The sequence below is a fragment of the Terrapene carolina genome, unplaced genomic scaffold (assembly GCF_002925995.2).
Source record: "Terrapene carolina triunguis isolate 2854851 unplaced genomic scaffold, T_m_triunguis-2.0 Scaffold227, whole genome shotgun sequence".
Lineage (NCBI taxonomy): Eukaryota > Metazoa > Chordata > Testudines > Emydidae > Terrapene > Terrapene triunguis.
This window is the reverse complement of record NW_020664578.1, coordinates 2,691,839-2,715,335: the sequence shown is the minus strand read 5'-3', so window position 1 is coordinate 2,715,335 and position 23,497 is coordinate 2,691,839. Positions and strand designations below refer to the sequence as shown.

At 53.7% G+C, this 23,497-nt stretch overlaps 2 protein-coding genes across 3 annotated transcripts in view; one reads left to right on the top strand and one right to left on the bottom strand.

The window, feature by feature from the left end:
- The window catches only part of LOC112111836 (ras-related and estrogen-regulated growth inhibitor-like protein), a 23,423-nt gene extending 7,323 nt beyond the window's left edge, over positions 1-16,100 (bottom strand). The window contains exons 1-2 of the mRNA XM_029912465.1: positions 16,075-16,100; positions 1,285-1,358 (exon numbers count right to left, since the gene is read on the bottom strand). Of these exons, the coding sequence (XP_029768325.1) occupies positions 1,285-1,358; positions 16,075-16,100 (100 nt within the window). The remainder of the gene's footprint in view (positions 1-1,284; positions 1,359-16,074) is intronic.
- On the top strand, positions 15,805-23,497 carry LOC112111838 (toll-like receptor 2). Of its 2 annotated transcripts, XM_024207466.2 has the most exons (4): positions 15,805-15,821; positions 19,269-19,390; positions 19,626-19,719; positions 20,317-23,497. In XM_024207466.2, exon 4 carries the CDS (start codon positions 20,343-20,345, stop codon positions 22,848-22,850), a length of 2,508 nt encoding a protein of 835 aa, XP_024063234.2. In that variant the 5' UTR covers positions 15,805-15,821; positions 19,269-19,390; positions 19,626-19,719; positions 20,317-20,342; the 3' UTR covers positions 22,851-23,497. The 2 variants fall into 2 exon arrangements, with proteins under 2 accessions (XP_024063234.2, XP_024063235.2); XM_024207467.2 differs by lacking the exon at positions 15,805-15,821 and having other exon boundaries at positions 18,936-19,412.

Genomic DNA, 23,497 nt, shown 5'->3' with positions numbered 1-23,497 from the left:
GTGTATGCACAGGTTGTGTTAGAGTGTATGGGAGACTGTGTGTTAGTATGTGTGTAGGTGTTTGTGAGTGTATCCACAGGTTGTGTTAGAGTGTATGGGAGACTGTGTGTTAGTATGTGTGTAGGTGTTTGTGAGTGTATGCTCAGGTTGGGTGAGAGTGTGTGGGAGACTGTGTGTTAGTGTGTCTATGTGGTTAGGTGCGTGTGTAGGTTGTGAATGTAGTGGATCTATGTGTGTTTGTGTAGAGCTTTGTGCATGACTGTGGTTGTGTGTGTGTTTGTGGCTGAGTATGTGGTTGGCCTATGTGAATGGCTCCGTGGGTCTGAAGTGGGGCGGGGGGTGACAGGCGTGTCTAAGGCTATAGCAAAATTTGTATAGTATATGAGAAATAGCCCGGGATCACGGATTACAGCCACAAGGGGGCAAGGTTAAGCTTCTTTGTGCAGCCTTAACTTTGGCATTTACTTTTTCCCTTCTTCTCTTTACAACCTTTACAACCTCCATCTCCGGGGGACCTCCCACGGCAGGTTACTCCTTGTGGTCCACTATCTGCCCCAACTTGAATTTAGCTCAGACACGCTGATTTCTTTCCACAGACCTGAAGAAGAGCTCTGTGCAGCTCAAAAGCTTGTCTCTTCCACCAACAGAAGTTGAATATAAGAACATAAGAATGGCCATACTGGGTCAGACCAAAGGTCCATCTAGCTCAGTATCCTGTCTTCTGACAGTGGCCAGTGCCAGGTGCCCCAGAGGGAATGAACAGAACAGGTGATCATCAAGTGATCCATCCCCTGTCGCCCATTCCCAGCTTCTAGCAAACAGAGGCTAGGGACACCATCCCTGCCCATCCTGGCTAATAGCCACTGATGGATGTATCCTCCATGAACTTATCTAGCTCTTTTTTGAACCCTGTTATAGTCTTGGCCTTCACAACATCCTCTGGCAAGGAGTTCCACAGGTTGGTCCAATACAAGATATTACCTCACCCGCCTTGTCTCTCTAATATCCTGGGACCAGCATAGTTACATCACTTGGGGTGACCTGATAGCAAGTGTGAAAAATTGGGACACTTTTTTCCCCGGGAGCGGGTATAGTTGCCTATATAAGAAAAAGCCCCTAATATCAGGATGGTCTTGGTAATATCGGGACATCTGGTCACCCTAACAACACTGCAAACATCCTTTCAGTGTCATTTTCATGTGGAACCCTACAGCGGGCATCCCACATGCTCCATCTTCCTCTAGGGACATTAACGTGATCTGGCGGCCTCTGGCTGTAAATTACGGTGGAATTCCGCGTTCACATCAATGTAGGGATCAGAGTTCTCAGCCTCGAGGAGCCAGCAGGTGGCGACAGAACTGCAGGAAAGCCCAGAGCACAGTAGCCAAGGAATGTGTCCCCTTTTGTAGCAGAGACCCTGTGCAAAAGAAAGCCTCAGGGTATTATCCAAGGGTCAGATTTGTAGCTGTAGCAACAGACAAGTGAGAGATGGCTAGATCCAAGAGGTGCCTGTATCTGCCTTGCACAGAAAATCAGGTGTTAGCAGGCGGGGGCTGCACTCAGCCAAGGAATGTTTTGCAGCGCAAAGCCACGTCGTTTATCATTATTCTTGGCATCGGCGGGAGCCATTGTGCAGCTCACACGCTGGGTTGATTATTGGCATTAGCCAATTAGCATTGGGCAGGTGTTGCAATTGCAGGCCTTCTAGCCTCCTGCTAGTGGTCCTAGGTTGGCTCTGGGATTGCAACTCACCCCTGTGCGAAGGGCCCAATATGATCTCTCGGTATCACGGTGCGGATGAATGTACCAGGCGCCCGCCAGGCAGAACCCCTACCCCTGTGCTGTTGGCTATCCCCGGCTCGCCCTACCTGAATGACCGGCAGCAGCGACCAGCGACGGGAGCAGCCGTTAAAGGGAGAAATCTGAAGACGGGGGGAGTGAGGCAGCTGTCTGTCGGGTGGAAGGGTTCCCGTGGGAGGCACACGATGCTTATCTCTCACGCTCATTCCTCAGCTGGTTGCTGTGGCATCGGGGAACATATAAACTCTCAAGTGTCTGAACAAGTTGAACCAGCTGTACAGTGAGTGCTCTGTGACTGGGCCCAGCTCCTCCTCCGATTCCCCCCCGAGGCCAGATTCTCATCTCAGGGCGAAGCCGGAGCGGCTCGCTCCATTATGCAGAGTGCCCCGGATTTCGATCACATACAGTGCCCGGTACGAAGGGGCCCTCCTCTAGGCCCTACCGAAATACAAATAACAACCACAAAGGGCTCTGAGCAACCCAGAATGAGAGGCCTAGACGGGAGCATCTCTGCTGCCTTGGCGTAGAGAACATCTGATGTCCTGCCACCTGCGCAGCTCCACCCCCTGGTTTGGCATAACCCGGCTTGTGGGAGGGACCTAGTCCTGGCACAAGCTGCCCTCGCTTTTGGAATGCTGAATCTCTGTCAGAGGAGCCTGGGCCGTGCAGGGCTGGCCGTCAGTGTTGTGTCAGTGTGTGAGCTGCGAAGTGCACCATCCGAGAAGGATTGCATCCTACTAGCGAGGCTATAGACTTAATGTACTGCAGCCTCTCCCATAAGTTCCATTCAACATACCGGCGCCTTTCTCATCTAGGCGAACCGGTGCATAAATCTTTCTAATCTCATTCAAATCTAGGGCCTGATTCGCTTCTCACTCAGGTTATGTCTGTCCTGCAAGTGAAGGTAGGATTCCAGCTCAGGTGGCCATTCCCAGACTAGCTTCAATCTAGTAGGCGCCACTAGGCGAGTAGTGAAGATGTGACAGCCAAAGCTTCACTATGAACTTGCAACCAGGCACGCCAGGTCTGTACCCTTGTTGCTGACCTACATTGACGTCCGTGCCACCATGTGTTTGTTACCCGTGCTAGCTGGATGAAAGCGAGCATGGTTATACTTGTCTGCACTACAGTCACCCCTGAGTTTGCAGAGTGGACGTGCTCTTCCACGCTCGTAAATCGGAAGATGTGATTGTTCTGGCAATTTCCTGCAAGTGACAAACTTTATTGAGTGTTTTCGGAGTTCATCGCATTAAAAATGCAAATGTTTGTGTGTGACGTGGGATTGTCTGTACCTTCTTTAAGGAGACGTCTTAGCTACTGTAACCCCTGGGATGTGTTATGTGCTTCAAAGGATGCTTTGAAACAAGGGGTTAGACCAGTGATACTCACAGCTCAGTGATTCAGGAGTCAAATTAGTGATCAAAGTGACCCAAAAGAGCCCCAGGAGGGTGAATGACCCGGGAAATAGTTAATATATATATTATTCTCACAGCAAATAAGTTAATAACTTAGTGCAAGTTGATGACTTAATTGGTTAATAACATAGTCAAGGCATCCCGATTGGCTAATAACTCAGATTGGTTAATAACTAAATCACACCGTGGTTTAATATCATGTGCTGCAAAGAGCCACAGGAGACGCATTGAAGAGCCATTTGCGGCTCCATTGTGTTCGACAAACAAAGTAGCGGGATTCCCGGGAAATACTTGGGAGGCGGGGCATGCAAACGACCCACCTCTGGAGCCATCCTTTTGAAGTTGCACCTTGAGCAGAAACCCATCGTCTGGCTGATGACCTAGTCACGGTGGCTTGGAAGCCCCACTGGATGAAAGGAAGAGAGGCTCAGATCCATGAGCGAGCAAGTTCTGAGTGAAAGGGGTATGAACGGGTGACCGCAGGCAAAACCCCTGTGTTGGGGTTTGAAGGACTTCCCACCAACCTGAGCCCTTGCTGGAGTTAGGGCGTGAGCTCCGGTGAGTTTAGTAGCGTGCATGGAGGTTCTTTGATCGTTTTAAATACACTTTTTCCTTAAGAATAAAAGCGCTTGCTTCGAAAGGGCAGTGTGGGAACTTTAAACCACGATTTAAGGACTTCAATAGCTCAGACATGGGTCAGGGGTTTGTTACAGGAGTGGGTGGGTGAGATTCTGTGGCCTGCGCTGTGCAGGAGGTCAGACTAGATGGTCATAATGGTCCCTTCTGACCTTGAAGTCTATGATTCTATGATTCTTATAACGGTAGTGTAGTGGGGTGGTCACCCCGCTCCTGCCCTGAAGGGCTTAAAACAGCCCTGGAGAGGGCTGTGGTGGGGAAAAGCTAGGCTGATTGGGAGAAGGGGGGGCCACGCCCCAATCAGACCTCAGCTGGCCCTATAAGAAGGCTAGGGTAAAGGGCACCGGAGTCCAGGAGGGACACGGGGGCCAGCGGCAGGCGAGACACTGGCCTGCAGAAGGCGCTCCGGGCCGGAAGAGCTAATTCCCAGGACGACCAGCAGGAGGTGCCGCGTCGGTGAGTCGTCGCCCCGCCACAGGTAGCAATTACACTGTATAAAGTCTCCGCAGAGAGAAATGAAGCAGGGCTGCTTAGGTGTCCGTCTTTCCCTGGGGATTTCGCAGTACAGTCGGGGGGACAGCACAGCCTGGAAATGCCCTGGTCAAAAGGGAGAGAGAGCGGGTCTCCGCCCAAGGAGCCTGGAGAAGGTGCCGTTGCTGGACGGTAGAGGAAGAATACATGTGCAATTGCCCTGTCCTGTGACAGACGCTGCTGCATTTGAGTCACTTGAGTTACAGCGGAGTATAATGCCAATACCAGGGAGAAGAGAATCAGGGCCCTAATCCCAATCTAAGCTAATTGGTAGCTATAGGATGACTGGGAATAGCAAAAATCTCGCAGCTTAATCCTGGAGGGAGGCAGCAAGTGCCGTGGTTAGGGACCAGTCTGGGAGGGAGGAAACCTGGGTCCTACTCCCAGCTCTGCTATTGAGCCATTGTGTGACCGTGGTGGGCAAGTCCCTTCGCCTCGTTCTGCCTCAGTTTCCCCCAGTGTAAAATGGGGCTATTGCTCTATTGCATTAGCAGCTAGGAGTTCCAGTCCGCCCAGGCCCCCAAGACTCAAGGTGCTGCCCAAACACAGAACAAAAAGTCACTCCCAAAATGTGCAGAACTTTGTGAAGTGGGTTGTGATCTGCGGGTGGAAAGCGCTGGCGAGATACATGTTAAGGATTATCGGTGTCCTCCATCTCTGACACAGGAGGTTATATGCAGGGCTCGAATTAGCAGCAAAATTACACTGGGTGCTGCCCCTAGGGCTTAATACTCGTCTGCCTAGTCGTCTGGAAATACGCCCCTCATTGCGCCGTGTAATCTGGTTGACTCAGTGCCTGTAGGACAGCGCTAAGCGCTGGCTGTGTGCAGGAGGTGGAAAGCAGGGGTGCTGGAACGGGGCGAGGGCAGGAGGCCATGCCCCCCCCTTAAAAGGCCATAAGGGGGAGGGATGGAGAGAAGCAAGCGGGGGGGGGGCGGTTCTTGGGGGAGGAAGAACCAGTGCAGGAGTGACAGACAGCGGCCTGCTTCTTGGACAGCATGAAGGGTGCTGCAGAGATGCCAAAGAGGCACAGCTCCTAGGACATGTGCCCTGCCTCGCTCTCTTGTAGGGGACAGCCAGGGACGCACAGGATCCTCTGGGATTTCTGTTTGCTGCACCCTGGAGAGGAGACGCCTTCCCCACGGCAGCTGCTCCTGTCTTAGTAAGTGTTTCAGGCTTGGGCGGGGGAGGTCTATTTTGTGTGCCGGCGCTAACGCGCTGCAAGGCCGGGGCGCGGTGCTGTACAGACCCATGGGGAGAACCAGCCTCTGCCTGGAGCAGCTTACAATCTCAAGAGAGCGTGGTGGTGCTTTGGGAGTTGGCTGGCCCCCGGCCGGCAGGATGGACTACGCAGCAGGCGCTGGAACTGCCTGTCAGCTGCTAATGCAATCACGCGGGGCAGCTCCAGCATTTGGCAATGTGGCCACCCTCATGACAGCAGCGGCTGAGTCAGTGAGGCGGCTGGGGAGAGCTTGGCTAAGTGCTGCAGCGAAAACACAGCACGAAAGGAGAAGGGACTTGGCCAGAGTCACCCAGCCAGTCAGTTGCAGCTGGGATCAGAACCCAGGAGTTCCGCTTCCCAGTCCAGCGCCCAACCCGCTCGACCGCGCTGTCTCCCTTCAGTTACGGACAGCCGCCCCTCAGATTAATAGTCTTGGTGGAACCCCGTTGCCTTTGCTGTCTCTCTTTGACCGGCTGCCGCTGCTCCCCAGAGCAGTTTAGTCCCAGACCAGCCACCTTAACCACAAGGCCTCGTAACTCCACCCTTCCCTCCATTCTAAGTTCCCCCAGCCCCAGGGCTACGTCTGACTCATGACTCATATACCATCACCACCAGCGGTAGCAATTCTGCAGGCCAAATTCACCCTCACTGACGCTTGTGGTAGCCCCATGGGACCGCCCAGGGCAGATTCTGGCCCCTGTCGGATTTGAAGACCTAGTTTGCCAGCTTCGCTGCCCCTGGCCCAATTCCTGGCTCTGCTACAGATTCCTTCCCATGGCCTTGGGCAAATCACTTCCTCTGTCTCCATCCCCCGCCATCTGTAATACAGGGCTAGTCTGCCTGCACTATTAACTCAGGGTCTGGAGGGTGCTCAGACATGATGGTGGTGGGCCCTACGGAGTTATCGATGGCCAGCTAGCATACAAGCAGCCTCTGATATATTTGCTCAGTCTGGAGACTTGGATGAGATGAAGACACGGGGCTGTTCTGAGAGCAGTTCCATGCATGGCGGCGACTTACCGGATAACATCCCGTGGCCAAGTTGCCACTGTCCTCCATCCCTGGGAGGTGTTAGAGTCCTACTCTGCCCATCACCTTTACCCACACTCCAGTCTTAGGCCTGCCTTGCTTTCCCATCACCCACTGCACCCGCTGTGTTCAGTGCCAAGAAAAGCCTGGCGCTCCGTCAGCACCCTCGCTGGTGACCCTCTTCCAGGATCCTGAGGTCAGGATAGTTTTGCAGTCCCCTCCGCACGTGTCACTTTGGCCTAGAGGGAGGGGCCTATTGAGATGGAGGCGGGGCCAGGCTGCATTTGAACTATAAAGCATAGGCAAGCAGGTAAACTTTGAGCGAAAGAAGTTCCGTGCTGGGTCTGATCCAGGGCCTGTTTGACCTCATTCTCACCCCCTGCGGCTTGGCATTCGGGCTTGCTCTGTCTCCTCCTTCCTTTCCCTCCCACTCCGCTGCGTGCTGCGACTGATGCAGACGTCCAGCACGTTCATTCCACGGGCTCTGCGGGTGCTCGGTCAGGGATGGACGTCTGTGCTGCACGGAGCAGGACTGCAGGGGGCCCAGAAATATTCTCCTCCCCGCCCATCCCGTATCTTATCTACAGTCTTATTTACACACTGAGTGCCTGTATAGATGCCTGCTGCAGTGCCAGGGGTGGGGTGGGGTGGGGGGAGGTGTTGTGCAGTGGGTGTGACTCATGTGCTGGAAGCGTGAGGCTGCACCAGCTAAAGGGAAAAGTTGCACAATAAACGGAGCCCGAGACTTTCAAACGGGGCCGGCGAATCCGGAACCCCGTAAGGGACCCTGTGCTTGAGTTGAGTCACCAGGCTCGGGGAATCGGGAGCACTAGGTCTGGCACACTCCTACTGCTAATTAACTCTGGGCAGCTCTGAGATGTGTCCGGGCAAGGCTAGAGGCTGCCCAAATACTGGTTCCAGGCTACAAACCTCTGTGGATCACGGTGGTGCTGGACGCCCCAGTCCTGGACCAGGGGCCTTCCCCCCCCGCCAGTTTTAGGCGTTGAACAAACCCAGAACCAAAAGCCGGTGCCCGCCCCCAAAGAGCTGACCATCTAAGCAGACAAGGGACAGCAGGTGGCTACAGACCGACGGGCGCACAAGGAAACAATGAGGCAGCAGGACAGGCAGGGGTCTCGCCTTACCAGCCGTCTAACCCTGGTCAGGACTTTTGAAGGCATGATGGCGACACTGGCTTACTGGAGGCAAAGGGACTGCCTGAAGGCTGACCCCTAGGGTAAGGGAATTCTGGGGGAGATAAACTCCGATCAGGCCCCGAAAACCTCAGGCACTCGCCGATACTAGCTGCTTCTGAAAAAACGTAGCTTTTAACCAACGCTTTCCCCTCATCTGGCTGGATGGTGTATCTGTGATTTCCACGCGCTTCACCGCCCCAGGCCTACACACAGTACTTGTATGTCTGTCGGTTGCAGCGCTGGTCCCTGGATGGTCCAATAAAAGCTATTACCTCACCCACCTTGTCTCTCCTATACGTCTGCTAGGCACCGGACCGTTTTTTTTTAACCACTCTCATTAAAGCTGTACAATCCGTTGTGTGGCCGCTGTCCAGACAGGTCCCATTCTAGCGAATTCCCCTTTCCATACAGGAGAAAACGATGCCGGCCTAAGCATCTTTTAGACCAGTATAATGACGTTAACCGTAGGGAAGTGGTGATACATTAAGTATACGGGCAGAGCGACAGCCACACAGCTTGCATGGGTAGACCAGGCCATGGCAGTAAGAGGTGCCGTTCTTTGGCGTGGCGATGGAGGGTTCTGATTTCGCAGTGAAACAGACTTTGCCGTAATCTGCAGGTGCCATCGGTGCTTACAACAGGGCTTTCCGATATCCTCTTATCTGATCATTAATTGTCCTTTGTTTTTTTTCTTTGTACCTGACTTCCTTGACCAAATGAGCCTTCCTGGCTGTGTATATTCAGCACTGACCTGGGGATTGCTCACTTCCTGCTGAGCTTGTCAAAATCGGACAGGGTTTCCCCATGACGAGTTGCAGCAGGTTTATTATACGTAAGGGGTGTATGTGCGGGGAGAGGGTTAAACCTATTGGGTTTAACCAATAGGCTGTAGGCGTGCGCCTGTTTCTCTTTCAACCAGGCTGACTTCAGTCTTGTTCTAGTTCAGGGGGGGCCAACCTGAGCCTGAGAAGGAGCCAGAATTTACCAACGTACGTTGCCAAAGAGCCACAGTAATACGTCAGCATCCCCCCATCAGTTTCCCCCCGGCTTGCTCCCAGCGCCTCCCACCCACCGGCAGCGCCACTGATCAGCACCTCCCCATCCCCTCCCTGCGCCTCCCAATCAGCTGTTTTGTGGCGTGCAGGAAGCTCTGGGGGGGAGGAGCGAGGGCACGGCAGGCTCAGGGGAGGGGGCAGGAAGGGTTGGAATGGGGGCAGAGCCAGGGGTTGAGCAGTGAGCACCCCTGGCACATTGGAAAGTTGGCACCTGTAGCTCCAGCCCCGGAGTCGGTGCCTATTCAAGGAGCCGCAAATTAACTTCTGAAGAGCCACATGTGGCTCCGGAGCCACACATTGGCCACCCCTGTTCTAGTTGCTTAGGAACTGGTTGAAGCTAAACCAAAATGATTTAACTAACTAGCGACTCTCATTACCGCAGTACTCCTGGCAGTGTCGCTAAGTAGCAGCAGCAGGAACGTACACCCAGCCAGCCACCTACCTACGAACACCCCTTCCTGCCGCTCCATCCCCAGGAGGCTCACGCACAGCTCTCTGCAAAACCCCACGCAAGCCGGCGTCTTACAGTGTGCCTGGAAGGTCACCAAATTGAGTGTGGGGACCAGGAAGGGGAGCAAGTCCTGGAGTCTAGGAGCATGCGCCCCCTCTTTCATAACGAGAGGGGGTAAGTTGGAGTGGCCCTGCCGAAACAAGCCGCTCGGGCTGAAATGCAGGCGTCCACATGGGTTCATGCTCCTTGGGCGAGTGCTCACCCCAGTGCAAAGCCGGTGCTCCTGCTTTGATGTGGTGTAGCCTTTTACAGATCAGCACCTGAATTACAGTCGACTGCCTGAAACTGGGCGGCCACATGGTGCTAGGTGCTGGGCCTGAGACGCCGGTTGCGATCCCGGTTAGCGTCTGCACAGACACGGGATGGGAGGAGAAATGGAGGCCCAGAGAGGGAGAAGGGACTTGCCCAGAGTCGTACACCAGGTCAGTGGCGGAGCTGGGAGTTGAGATTTCTGTTCTCTTCCTGACTTGCTATCACTGTGATCAAATCACTCGCCTCACTCCCGATGCCTCCATTTCCCCATCTGTAAAATGGGCAAAATATTTCCCTACCTTTAGGTGTGGTTAAGAGCTCCTGGGATGGGAACATGGCACTTGCACACTTAGGAAGTGATCAGTGTTAGAATAGTCACTCATTCTATAAGCCCTTTGCAGTGTGGTATTTTCAATGACTAATGTACTTGTAAGTAACTCTTTACCTCTGGGTGTTTGTCTCCTGTCTTGTTACAAGGCAGCACTGGGGATCATCCTAAAACAGTGGCTTGGCTCTTAAGAAACCTTACTGAGGTTTTTCCCAGGCAAAATTAGCAGCGATCCTGCTCTGAAGACTTGGAGCCAACTGGAATCTGGCTGGCTGTTTGAAGTCGAGTTATTTACTGAAACTTGCAATAGGCAGCCTGCAGCCGCCCCAAGATGAGCCAGACTACGTTCCGATGCGGAATCTTCCAAGCACGCTGAAGGCTGAATTAGCAGCCCGAGACAGTGGGTCAAATCCTCTGTCGTCTTTAATTTGTTGTTTGGGTTTCCATGATCCATTAACATGGGTGTTTTCAAATACAGCGTGTTTGGGATCTTTCAGATACAACGTGTTTATCTTGGCCCTGGCTTCCGGGAGACGGAGCCAAGGAGGGAAGTCAAATGTCCCTGAACAAAACAGGCTTGCTCTGTTTGTTCCGTTTCCAGATTGCCAGGAGCTGCGGATGATTAGGGAGAAGAATGGTTTAGTGGTAAAGGCCCTCACCTGGCCCATTGAAGACCTGGGTTTAAGTACCTGCTCCGTGAATGTGGGCAAGTCACTTAGTCTCTTGGTACCTCAGTTTTCCCGTCTGTACAATGGGGATAATGGCACAACCCTGCAGGTTGTGAGGATAAATACACTAAAGACTAGGAGATACGATGGGGATGAGGGAGTCAGTTAAGTACCTAGAATAGCTTGGCCAGCATTCTTCCCCTTCCCCAGGGCATGTTGTGTGAATTGCTTAGAATTGTGCATATCACTGATCTTGAAGTGTGTTCACAATTATTGGTGAACTGGCCCGTTTCCAGGAGGCTGTGTTGTGGGGAGGCAGCCATGTGTGTCTTATTACCAAGATCTTTAGGGGGTTTATTGGACAATGGGGGTGTAAGTGGGTCAGGGTGGGACTCTGACCTACCCACTGAAAACATCAGTCCCTTGCCTGGGCGGAACGGAGAAGGGAAGCGGATTAGGAGTCAGACCTGGTTCCATTCCTGGCTCTGATTTGCCCAAGGTCACTGGCACTGCTTTCCCCCTCCTATCTCATGGTTACTTGGTCCAGCCATGTGCACAGATGAATAGTTCCATTACACCCTCAAACAGCTCAGTGTTGTCTTTCTTCTTGTGTGTGGCATGGAAAAAATCCGGTAAATGCAAGCCCATTGGTAAAGGACGTGTTTATCCTAGACCTGGCCCATTTTCACCCTTCCCTCCACCCTTGCAATGGCCTAGATTGATTGCACAGATCAAAGCACAATGGCATATTTTTTTGGTGAGACAGCAAATAAACTTTAAGAGCATTCTAGCTGTTCCACAAGTTAATTATTGCCAGGTTAGAATCTCGCTCTGTAGAGTAGTTTATCTTTGGTCTTGCGTGTCTTTGTTTTCTGAAACACCTCTGCGATAGTGAAACCCAGCTAAGATAAGGGAGTAACTAGACTGGATGAACCTTGGAGGCTGAAGGCTTTGGATGAGACCCAAAATTGTGACATCCCCATTTTAGCAGGTGGGGAAACTGAGGCAGAGCGGTGACACAACTTGATCAAGGGCACACAGCTAGTTGGTGGCAGTTCTGGGAACAGAATTTTGGGGTGAGTGTGTGTGTGTGTGAATTGCACTGGACAAATCTCCCTAAGAGATAGATGTTATTCATATAGCGTGGCTTTGGGAGGAGGGGGAGATTGAAGGGTTTTTGTGAATGAGTTGTACCAAGCCTGCTGTTCTCCTCTCTCAATTAGTCACTTCTGCCAGCACCAAGAGACAAGAGCATGGCTCTGGTGAGCTGTAGTATTTGTTAGATATGACACCGGGAATGCGGGAATGACATTGCAGTCCCACAGTCTCTCTGGGCACTGAGCGTGTCCAAAATCACGCGTGGCACCAGAGACGAGTCCAAGGCTCTGATTCTGAACTTTCCCACAGCCTGGGTTGTCCAAGTCTGGAGTCCCATCCATAACCAAAACATTTTCTCACTGCCATGCTTTACCCAGCGTGGTGGAGATTTCTGTGCCCAACACACCAGAAATTAGTTTGTGGGACAGCCAGGAGAAACTGGGACCAGCCCTCTGATGGTTGCCCTCTCCCGGGGGCTGTATCCTACCCTGGCTGGAATTTGAAGAGACACAACTAAATTGCTGTCGTAAATGTCTACGGTCCTCCAGGAGAAAGCTAATCCTCACCCTTTTCTCTCTCCCTAGGGGAGGATGCCAGTCGCTGCCTGGCTGCTCTGTTTAGCTGGCCAAGAATTGCCAACGTACCATGACCATGTTAACATGTGTGCCCGCTCTAGTCGACAGCGGGGAGCGAAAAAGGACCATCCGCACCAAGGGCTGGACCTTCAAATTTCTTTAGGCACCTAGTGAGATTTCAGTGGGAGTCAGGTGTCCATCTGCAGCGTTAGGTGCCTAAACGCCCTCAAAACCCAAGCCCTAATAGCACAAGCTAAAGGGATAAGTTATCTGTAAGTACTAAGCTGCTGTGGTTGAGGTGCGGTGAACACACACATACATTTACTTGCCCAGGAATATTTGGGCTGCCTTCTCTAGAAACCTTGGAGAAACCATGGAACATAAATCCAGGCTAAGGACGGACTTCCTGGCTGGTAAAGTTAAAGGAAAGGAATGCCTGACCTCCAGCCAGCCTAGTCAACAATGAAAGCTTCTCTTCTGGAAATCGCTTCTAGCCCCTTGTCCCCTCCCTCTCAGATTCATAGATTTTAACGCCAGACAGGACTATTATGACAATCTAGGGCTCATCGGCACTGGGAAACTTACCAAAAGAGGAGTACGGTACTAGTTTGGTATAAGCCCCCATGTGAATTTACTCTGGAATGAGGGTGCATGCGGGAGCTGATAACTATTCCAGAATAGCTCTTTCGGTTCATTTCCAAGTGTAGACAAGCCCGGAGTCTGACCCCCTGTATAGCTCAGGCCAGAGAATGTCGCACTGCCACTCCTGCATCCAGCCGTAATGCCTGATTGCACTCAAGCGTGTCTCTTAAAGACATCCGGTCTTGATTTAAAGACTTCCAGTGTGGGCGAGTGTCCCCCGGACCCCAGGTTAGCTCTTCCAAGGGTTAGCGATTAAAACGCAGCATCATTTCTAGTTTGAATCTGTCCAGCTTCAGTTGCTAGCTGGATCTTTGTGCTAGTTCAGAGCCTCTGTGGCCCATCCAGTCCTTGGCCTCTGCTGGCGCTGGCCACAAGGAGAGCCAATTGGTGCCAGTCCTAGTGTTGGGGTTTGTGTGCCGTGGGTGACCAGGATGAGTCCTGCCAAACTCATTCCATATAGGCCACTGACCAACCCTGGCTGACATGCACCATGGGTTTAACCCTTCACTGGCTATAACTAGACCTTGCTTTGGGGGGCTGACTCAGCCTGGGAAGTGACGTTAAACACACCTGGGAGGGACGGATTTATTTCTGTTTGCTCTGAGCCTCTCCCTCCCCTGGCGCATCACAAAGCTGGACACTACCTAGCAGTCTCCGCAGCGGCTGATGACCATGTGGGACACTAGGGAGCCCTCTGGATTTGGGGCTGGAAGACCCAGTTCCCCAGGATGTCCTTTACAGCAAGCCGGGTTCAGAAAAGCATAAACTTTGCAGCAGGCTAGTGCACGCCCAGTTAAACAAGAGACAAGGGGTTCCAACTGGCAGACCTGAGACCTTGGTCTGGGCAAGCTGAAACAGTTGGTCTAAATAAGGGTTGGGTGCTGGGCATCGTGATCTGTCACGCCACCATGCAGGTAAGGAATGTCGGGCATTTATACACAGAAAGGGCCGGGGTGAATCCAGCAGGCATTCACTGCCTACGTAGTTTTTTGACACCAGCTATTGGGTGCTGCTTGGCAGTCTCGGTTCCGGTAATAAATTCATTTGTTTGTTCCTGCTGGGAGCGGAGACAGCTTCCTGCAAAATCCTTAGGGCTGTTACAGTTTCTGTCCAGTCCTGGGGTCTCCATGCTACCCTGGGTAAACAGTTCTTTATGGATCCTATTGCGGAGTGTAGGTTTTAACCCTGAGCTCACTGCCCATTCGCCATGCAGATTTTCACCAGTGAGTGTAATTGGCCAGTGGAACAATTTACCCAGGGATTTTTTATTTGGATTGTGGTGGTGTCACAGACCATGCCCCTTAGTTCCAGGTGCTGTGCAAACAGAGAGCAAAGAGACAGAACCTGCTCCGGAGAGCTCACAAGCGAAGTCATAACACCCAGCTCTTAACAGATCCCTCTCCAGCAGTAGAGCCCAGAGTGTTTTACTGAGGGCTCTGGATGAAAAGGAATTAGTGTGCACAGTGCATAATTAATCTGTGGAACACCCTGCTGCAGGATATGGTTAAGGTCAGTACTTTAGGAGATTTTAAAGGATTATCCATATAAACATCTGACAACACTCCCCCATCATTAGAGGGATGATGCCCTTTTAAATAAAGCATACTGTGAGCTGCAGGCCTGGCTTACCTGCTCACGAAAGGATCGATGCCACCCCAGCCTGATGGGCTGGACACACCTGGGCTGGGTCCATCTCTCCTGAAAGGGGTCAGTTGCCCTGTGCCAGCTGCAACTCCTCCCCGCCCCCCATGCTCCCGGGCACGAGCTAACCACTAACTGGCAGGGGGCCAGGAAGAAACTTCCCTAGGGGCAGGTGAGCCTGTCTTGGGATCTTCCTCCTTCTTTCGAAGCAGCCAGTGCTGAAGAGATGGGATACTGGGCCATTAATCCAGTGATTTAGTGGGCCAGAAATACACCCTAATCTCTCTCTTGTAAGTGGGGAAGGGAAATGACCTTTGGGTAGAACAGCCTGCACTGAGCTAGGACACAGAAGAGCTGAGTTCTGTTCGGCTGGGCACCTCCCCTCTCTGTGCCTGTTCCCCTCTGGCCTCCCTAGTTCCATCCCGAGCTCCTCTCTCTGTACAGCACCGAGCACAGCGGGGCCCTGAACCCACGACCAGGGCCCCTAGGCGCTACCGCAACCCAGAACACTAACCTGGCTTTGAAAGTGCCACCCAGACAGTAATGCGCTGAGCCTGGCAGCCCCCTGTGAAGCAGAGAAATATCACCCCGGTTTGCAGCCCGGGGGGTTAATTCCCTGTGTGGTTTGGGGGGGTGTCTGGGGGAAGGGAAGAGAAAACAAATCCTCGGGGCGAGCTGTCTCTTTAAGAGGGCGGTGGCGCCCCACCCTGCCGAGCCTGGAAATCTTCCTCGTCTACAAGCCAGCTCAGTCGCTCCGAGGGCCGGGCCAGGCAGTATGGGGCCAGAGGGGAGCCCCGGCTGGTGGCCCCCCGGGACCTAGCCAGGGGGTGAGCTAGATCAGCAAAGGCCCCCGGGCTGCATGGGGGGGCTCCGGGAGCAGCTGCCCCTTCGCACCCGAAGAAGGACCCCAGTAAATTCCGCCCAGCCCCGGGTGATCACCTAGGACCTGCCGGATGCGCCCCGGGCCCCAGCCGCTGGAGATGAAGTGGGGGAGCGTTTACACGCCAGTGCCTGTTCCTTTCTCCCACGCCGCATTGGCGTGCTGGTGCCACTGGATCGGCGCTCCAGGAGATAAAGGTGCCTTGAAAACCGGGCAAGGGGGAGGGATTGTTCCGGCCAGCTCCCTGCCAATAGAAGATCCCAGCCGGCAGCACCTTATGTAAGAAAACCCCCAGACTTATCGTCGTGCTTTTCTCCGGAGACCGCAGAGCGCTTTGCAAAGGTGAGTCGTGTTATCCCTGCCCTAGAGATGGGGGAAACTGAGGCGCGGAGGCAGTGCCTTGCCCCAGGTGTCCGCTCTGGGAATAGAAGCCTGTCTCTTGACTAGGGTGACCAGACAGCAAGTGTGAAAAATCGGGACAGGGGGTGGGGGAGGAATAAGCCGGGCCGGCTTTAGGCTGATTCCCCGGAATCGGGCCCAGTGGGTAAGAGGGCCCCGTGCCCGCACCTAAGAGGGCCCCGCGCCTTAGGCTCACCTGGTGGCAGTCCGCTCCGGCGGCATTATGGCGGGGGGGGGGGGGTCCGCTCCTGGGTCTTCAGTGGCATTTTGGCAGCGGGGGGTTCTTCAGTGTCGCGGAAGATGCGGAGTGGAACCCCCCCGCCGCCAAAGTGCCGCCGAAGACCCAGACCGCGGAATCGGGCCCCGCAGGTCCTAAAGCCGGCCCTGGGTAATAGGAACCCATATAAAAAAAAGCCCCAAATATTGGGACTGTCCCTATAAAATCGGGACATCTGGTCACCCTACTCCTGACCCCCAGTGCGGTGGGTTCTCCTGCCTCCAGTCGAGTGCTAACTGTCTAGTGAAGAAGGCCCTGCAGCCTCACGCTGTTCATCTGATGTTCAGCCTGTGTTTCCTTTCCTGTCTCCCCTGGTGTACCAATCTCGGGTCCTCTAAAGCCATGGTATTCGCTTTCAGACAGCTGGCAACTGAAATCATGTTCCCTATTAGATGGCCTCTCTGGACAAATTATGCATGTTTACTAGACTCCTCAATTGTCATGTAATGATCTAATCGACAAAACTTGTATCCACATGGCTTGAGAGCTGTGATGAAAAAATCTCCTGATCACATAACACTTGTGATATAGAAATATTGGTGCTAATATTTTCCACCTCAACGGCTTCCCCCTCCTGCCCCCCAGAAACTGGGTTTTTGACTAAATAGCTTTAGCAAAAAGTGTCGGCTTTATGCAGACAAGGCTGATGTTTTTGGTTTGATTTTTTTTTTTAAATCACATGGGGCAGGGACTGGTTTTAGGAAGGTAACGCAGGATTTTAGGTGTGAAAGTTGAATCTAATGGACGTGAACTCTTCCCTGGCATTTTTTTATTCATAACATAATTGTGTCTAGTGGCTTTCATTTCCGAGGACTCTGGGAAGCTTTATGGGCTTATAATAATAATATAATATAATATATGGAGATATACCTATCTCATAGAACTGGAAGGGACCCTGAAAGGTCATTGAGTCCAGCCCCCCCTGCCTTCACTAGCAGGACCAAGTATTTATTTTTGCCCCAGATCCCTAAGTGGCCCCCTCAAGGATTGAACTCACAACCCTGGGTTTGGTAGGCTAATGCTCAAACCACTGAACTATTCCCCCCCCTAGAGTTAGTGGTATTGGATTTTAGCCAGGGCATTCTGAACTATTGTGAAACTAGACAGGACATTACTATTTATTCCAAGTGTTTTATGGCAGCATTGTAAGATACTGAAGCAAGACACCGCCCCCACGTCACTGCCCAGCGTAATTTACTATGATGGTGTGAACGGTGTTGCAGTGTAAATTAACGAAGCTGAAGTTGAAGTAAAGCTACCTGATATTGTGACCGGGGCATTGGGATGCTATCAGAATTTCGGGAGGGACCCCAATGTATATGTGCAGTAGCTAGCACATGGCTCATCCCTGCCCCCAAACTGCTTACCCTCTAAAACAGGGGTGGGCAAACCTTTTGGCCCAAGGGCCACATCTGGGTATGGAAATTGTATGGCGGGCCATGAACGCTCACTGAAATTGGGGATTGGGGTGTGGGAGGGGGTGAGGGCTCCGGCTGGGGGTACAGGCTCTGAGGTGGGGCAGAGGATGAGGGGTTGGGGGTGTAGGAGGGTGCTCCAGGCTAGGACTGAGGGGTTCAGAGGGCGGGAGGGGGATCAGGGCTGGGGCAGGGGGTTGGGGCGCGGGAGGGGGTCAGGGTGCAGGCTCCGGGCGGCGCTTATCTCAATCAGCTCCTGGAAGCAGCGGCATGTCCCCCCTCCAGCTCCTACGCAGAGGTGCGGCCAGGCGGCTCTGCGCGCTGCTCCGTCCACAGGTGCTGCCCCCACAGCTCCCATGGTTGCCGGCCAATGGGAGCTGTGAGGGCGGCACTTGGGGTGGGGGCAGCATGCGGAGTCCCCTGGCTGCCCCTACGCGTAGGAGTCAGAGGGGGGACATGCCGCTGCTTCCGGGAACCACACAGAGCCACAGCACATGGGGAGTGGGGCAAGCCCCCGACCCCGCTCCCCAGCGGGAGCTCAAGGGCCGGATTAAAATGTCTGGAGGGCAGGATGTGGCCCTGGTGTAGTTTGCCCACCCCTGCTCTAAAAGCATGTACCAAGTGTAAAACAAACAGTAGGGCAGGTGAGGGATACAGGCGAAGGGCAAGCTTGGACAATTACACAGGCGATGTAATCTGTTTTTTTCCCCTTCTCGTTCCACTCCAGAGGTGGCTGCATTTCAGTGATAGTTTAAGGGCTTGTGTACACACGATACAGCTGTTCCTGAAGAGTGCCAGGTGCCGGATAGTCCTATTCCAGAACAAGAGTGCCTTGTCCCTGTTTAGCTTAACCTCTGGGTTAAAACACTTATTCTGGAATAAGAATCAGCGCATGGAGTTATTCAGGAATAAGCCCTAGTTAATGCTTCAGCCTGTTGGGCTCTCTGAGTGTTTACAACTTGCCGTCCTCAGGATTTCTATTGCAACTTTCTTCCCTAAGGTGAATGCCCTCCCCAGACTTGTAAAAGCACAAAGCGCAGCTGGATTTCAAGGCCAGAGATGATCGGTATATGGCTCTGTATCTTGACCTCCTGCATAGCACAGACCAGAAAATCTCACCTGTGATTTTTTTGAACCTGCAGATGATCAGGAAATCTTTAACTTTGTTTTCAGTCAGTTCATCTTGACCCATTTTTGGGATTTTAATTAAAAAAAAAAATAGCCAAGTTTTTGGCCAAAATGTCAGTGGTCAACGTGAAGTTGTCAAGGTGGGGGGTGGGAGGGGAAGTGTTGTCTACTCAGTTTCCCATCGCTTTTACCAAAACAAGTCTTGAACGAAACACTTCAACCTGTTCCAATCAAACACCGCAACTTCTGGATCCACTCGAGCGGGTCTCCGAGAGACATCCCGTCTCTCTGTAAAGACGCCAAGGGTTTGTCTTCGGTGCGTTGTCACGTTGAGCTATGGAGGTTTGCCCTAACCCGACTCCCATCCACACACAAATCACTCACTTGAGTTGTAAGGAGGTGCTTTTGATTTGAGCTAGGTGGCCCGTGGGCTGGCGTGGGAGGAGTGAGGAGTTTGGTGCTCAGGTGATGAATGCAGGGAGGTTGTAGAACTGGAGAACCAGGGGTTTAGATGTCGGATTCGTCGTGTAGCTCGAGTTCAAGCGGACTAACTCATGTTATCTGTTGCAGTGAAGACGCGGCCCGAGTGATGGAGAAGCCATGCCTTTCTTTCTGGCGTAGCCTCTTCCCATGTGACTGAGCGGCGGGGACACAGAACGCCGTCGGCAGCATTTTCCATCGCGAGTATCCGGGTATTGACCTGGCTTCCTTGAGGTTTATCTTCCTCCCATTTGTACTTTCTGAAAGTCTCCCTCTGGCTGCCATGTTCCTCTAGCATTGCACAGAAGATGGGGGGCGGGGGTTGGTCCGGGAAGCAAGTCTGAGATGCAGCGTGTCTCCTCGACATGTGTCTAGCATGGGTGGCCAGTGGATTCATCTTGTGTTGCTAATTGCGTCCAGTAAAATGCTGCTTCTCTCTTGATCTAGGACTGTCTGGGGCTGGCATGGAAGGGACGGCTGCCCCCTGCAGTGCTGTGCTCAGCTCCCCATCCGTCACCTGAGGGGCAGCGCCTCTTGCTCTGTAAGTGGCATTCTCTCCCGTTGTGGAGCCAAGTTCTGTTAACTGGGGAGGGGTGGGGGGTTTAAAGTGAACAGGATCACTGGCCCCATGGGATTGTGGGAAGTGAAGTGCCGGATGGGAGTGGCCAATGTCTAACCTCTGTCCAGGATCACGGTGACCTAATCGAGAATGGTAGGCGATGGGGGATACTGAACTAGATGGACCTGTCTCTGAGGCACAGAGAGATGGGAGTAGAGGCACCATTGGCTTGTCCTGCGTGGCAGGAAGGAGGTGGAGGGAATAAAGTGGGGTAATAGCTGGATCTGGTAGGGCAGGTGGATGGGGGTGGGGTCCCGGGGGGCGGGACTACAGGCCGATGGTTTGTTCCAGGATGCTGGACTGGATGTCTCAGTAGCTAGGGATAGTGCTGCTGTAAATGTCCAATCCGCAGAGAGTACCGTCGGTAACTCAATGATGCAGTGTTCTCCTCAGCCAGTTGAACGACTGTACCATGGGGCGGTAGAGGTCTCTGCTCTATAGGTTAACGTTAGCGTGTGGACAGGTCTCTGAAAGTAACGAGGGCGTTTCACAGGACGTCCTTCTCTCTCGATCTTTCAGGTGAACAAACATGTGAAGAGAAGACCATGCGCCCACTAGCTGGGATGTGCATAGCTTTGTGCGTGGTGATCGTGGGACTGGCAGACGGGGCCGACCCATGTCTTGTCACCACCGACAACAAAGTCGCCATGTGCAAAGGTCAGAACCTGAACCGCGTTCCCCAGCACCTTCCCCGCACCCTGCTCAGACTGGATCTCTCGTATAACAGGCTCAAAGAGATCGCCGCAGGGGACTTCTCAGCGTTGACCCAGCTGCAGAGCTTGGACCTGGGATACAACAACATCTCGCGCATCTCGGCAGATGCTTTCGCCTCCAATGTCCTGCTGGAGGAACTCAGCCTGTTCAACAACTCCCTGCGCCGGATCCCCTCGCCGGCCCTGAAGCCTCTGAGGAAACTGAGGCGGCTGGAGATGTCCAACAACTTGTACCTCCGCTCAACTCTGGACGAGGTCTTCAGCACTCTGAGGAACCTGCAGGAGTTCTCCATGGGCGGGTCTCTGATCCAGACGGTCGGCAAGTGGGACTTTCTCCCGCTGAAGAATATAGCCTTGCAGAAGTTTGCCCTGAAGACAGCGTCCAGTCTACTGGAGTATCAAAACGGGGCATTCTCGGTGCTCAACACCACAGCCCTGTGGTGTGACATAGCCCTGGACAAGAATCCCAAGGCCTTACCCATGATTCTGCGGGACCTGAGGGGTAAGCCGCTGCAGTACCTCCGCTTCCGCAACCTCTTTGAGTTCACCTACTACACTGAGTCCACAGATCTCTTCTCCGGCTTGGCCGAGGTGCAAGCCAGCAAACTGGTCTTCTACCGGGGGAAGTTCAACGTGAACCTGCTACGCCTGGCCCTGCTGAACATCCAGAAGTCCCGCATCCGCGACCTCTCCCTGATGTCCATTGACTTCGCCCGCTCTTCCCAGTGGAACCGCTCGGAAGCGGGCATCACCAACCTGACCCTGGACCGCTTGTTGCTGCAGGACATCAGCAACCCCGACATCCTGCGTTTCGACTGGACCTTCACCTGGTTCAGCGGCGTGGCCAACCTCTCCATTCTCAACGTCAACTTCAACTTCGTGCCCTGCGACACCTGGGACGAGATGCGCAACGTGGTGACCCTGGACGTCTCCAACAACCGGCTGAAGGACGCCTACGTCTACAACCAGGGCTGCAACTACCAGGACGTCATGCCCAAACTGGAGCGGTTCCTCATGGCCAAAAACGAGTTGACCAGCCTGGGCATAGTGGCTAAGCTCACGGCCAACTGGCCTCGCCTGACCCATATCAACGCCAGCCACAACCACATCGGGGGCCTGAAGGAGACGGCGTGCCAGTGGAATCCCGGCCTGGTCTGGCTGGCCCTGGACCACAACACTGTTACCATGGAGATCTTCAAGTGCCTGCCCATCACCCTTCACTACCTGGACCTCTCCTACTCCGAGCTGGACCGGCTGGACATGAGATACTTTGTCCGCTGCCAAGACCTCCAGGAGCTGAAGCTTAGTGGGAACAAGATCAAGTTCATTCCCTCAGAGTGGAGCTGCCCCAGCCTGCGAATACTGGCCATGGACGGCAACTCCTTTGGTGTCATCAGCCAGGGCTCCTTCGTCAACATGCCAGAGCTGACCAGCCTCAAGGCCGGGAACAACCCCTACCACTGCACCTGCGACCTCTACGGCTTCCTGCAGGAGACTCGGAGGAAGGGTAAGCTAACCCTGCTGGACTGGCCCGAGGGCTGGACGTGCTACCACCCGGAGTCCCTGCTGGACATGGGCGTGGCTGCCTACACCCCGGGGCTGACAGAGTGCGACGTGAGGGTGGTGGTGGCCATCTCTGTCTCCGTCACGGCCGCTGTGATCATTGCAACCATGGTGCTGTGCTGGAGGTTCGACGTGCTGTGGTATCTGCAAGCCACCTACCGCATCGTCCGGTCAAAGTACCGCGCCCGCCACGCTCAGCCCGGTCGGGCCTACGCCTACCACGCCTTCATCTCCTACAGCTGCTCAGACGCCGATTGGGTGAGGCAGGAGCTGCTCCAGCGGCTGGAGAGCTCCAGCCCCCCGTACCGCATCTGCATCCACGAGAGGGACTTCACGCCGGGCAAGTGGATCATCGACAACATCATCGAGAACATCGAGAGCAGCTACAAGGTCATCTTCGTCCTCTCCCGCAGCTTCGTCGACAGCGAGTGGTGCAACTACGAGCTCTACTTCGCCCACCAGCGGGCCGTCGGGCTGGGCTACGAGGACGTCATCCTCGTGGTGAAGGAGGCCATCGATCCCCAGAGCCTGCCCAACAAGTTCTGCAAGCTCCGGAAGATGCTGAGCACCAAAACCTACTTGGAATGGCCTTCGGAGCCCAGCCGGCAGCCTTTCTTCTGGATACAGCTCAGGAACGTGCTGGGGAAACCGGGAGCAGCCGAGCCCGCCCACGATCGGGTCTCGCTGGCCAGCGTGGAGTTGGGCTCAGATGAGGTGGTGAGTCGTCCGGCTGAAGAGGAAACTGCCATCGACGCCGTGGCTAGCCCTGCGAGTTAGCGCTCGCTTGGACTCCAGCTCCGCGCTGCCTCTGCTCCTGATTTACACGCCTCGCACAGTGCATTGTGCGTTCGCACGCCAACGTCCTGCTTTGCAGATGTGGTGGGAAGGACATTGCTCCAGGTCTTGGGCAGCTCTTCAGTATTCCATTCCCTACGGACTGTGAGCAAACACAGGGGACGGCATGAACGGCTACTAAACTCCAGACCCAGATTTTTTTGGAAGGGAGCAATGATCTTATTGGCCCAACTTGAGACCCCTCTTAAAGGGGCCTCCTTGTTAGAGAGTGCTAAGCACCTGGCCTCTGAAAGTTGGAGGCTACCTAATGCGTCGTATTTACCCACTAGCCATTGGGAGACCCTATGCTCTTGGACTGGGAGTAAGGAGCCCCCCTATTCCAGGTCCAACTCTGAGAACGTAGCCAACCTACGTGTCCACTGTTTGATCTCGCCACCTCTTGTTTCTCCTGAAGGTTTAACCAGCGACAGTATTGCCAGGCAAGTCGTAATGGAAGGATACAACTTTGCTAGGGCTCGTGCACTTTAGTGTCTGAGTGAAATTCATCCCTTTGCAGCACAAGCCGCTTACGTCCCAGCTGTTACCCGCTCGAGGACTCATAGACTCATAGACTTTAAGGTCAGAAGGGA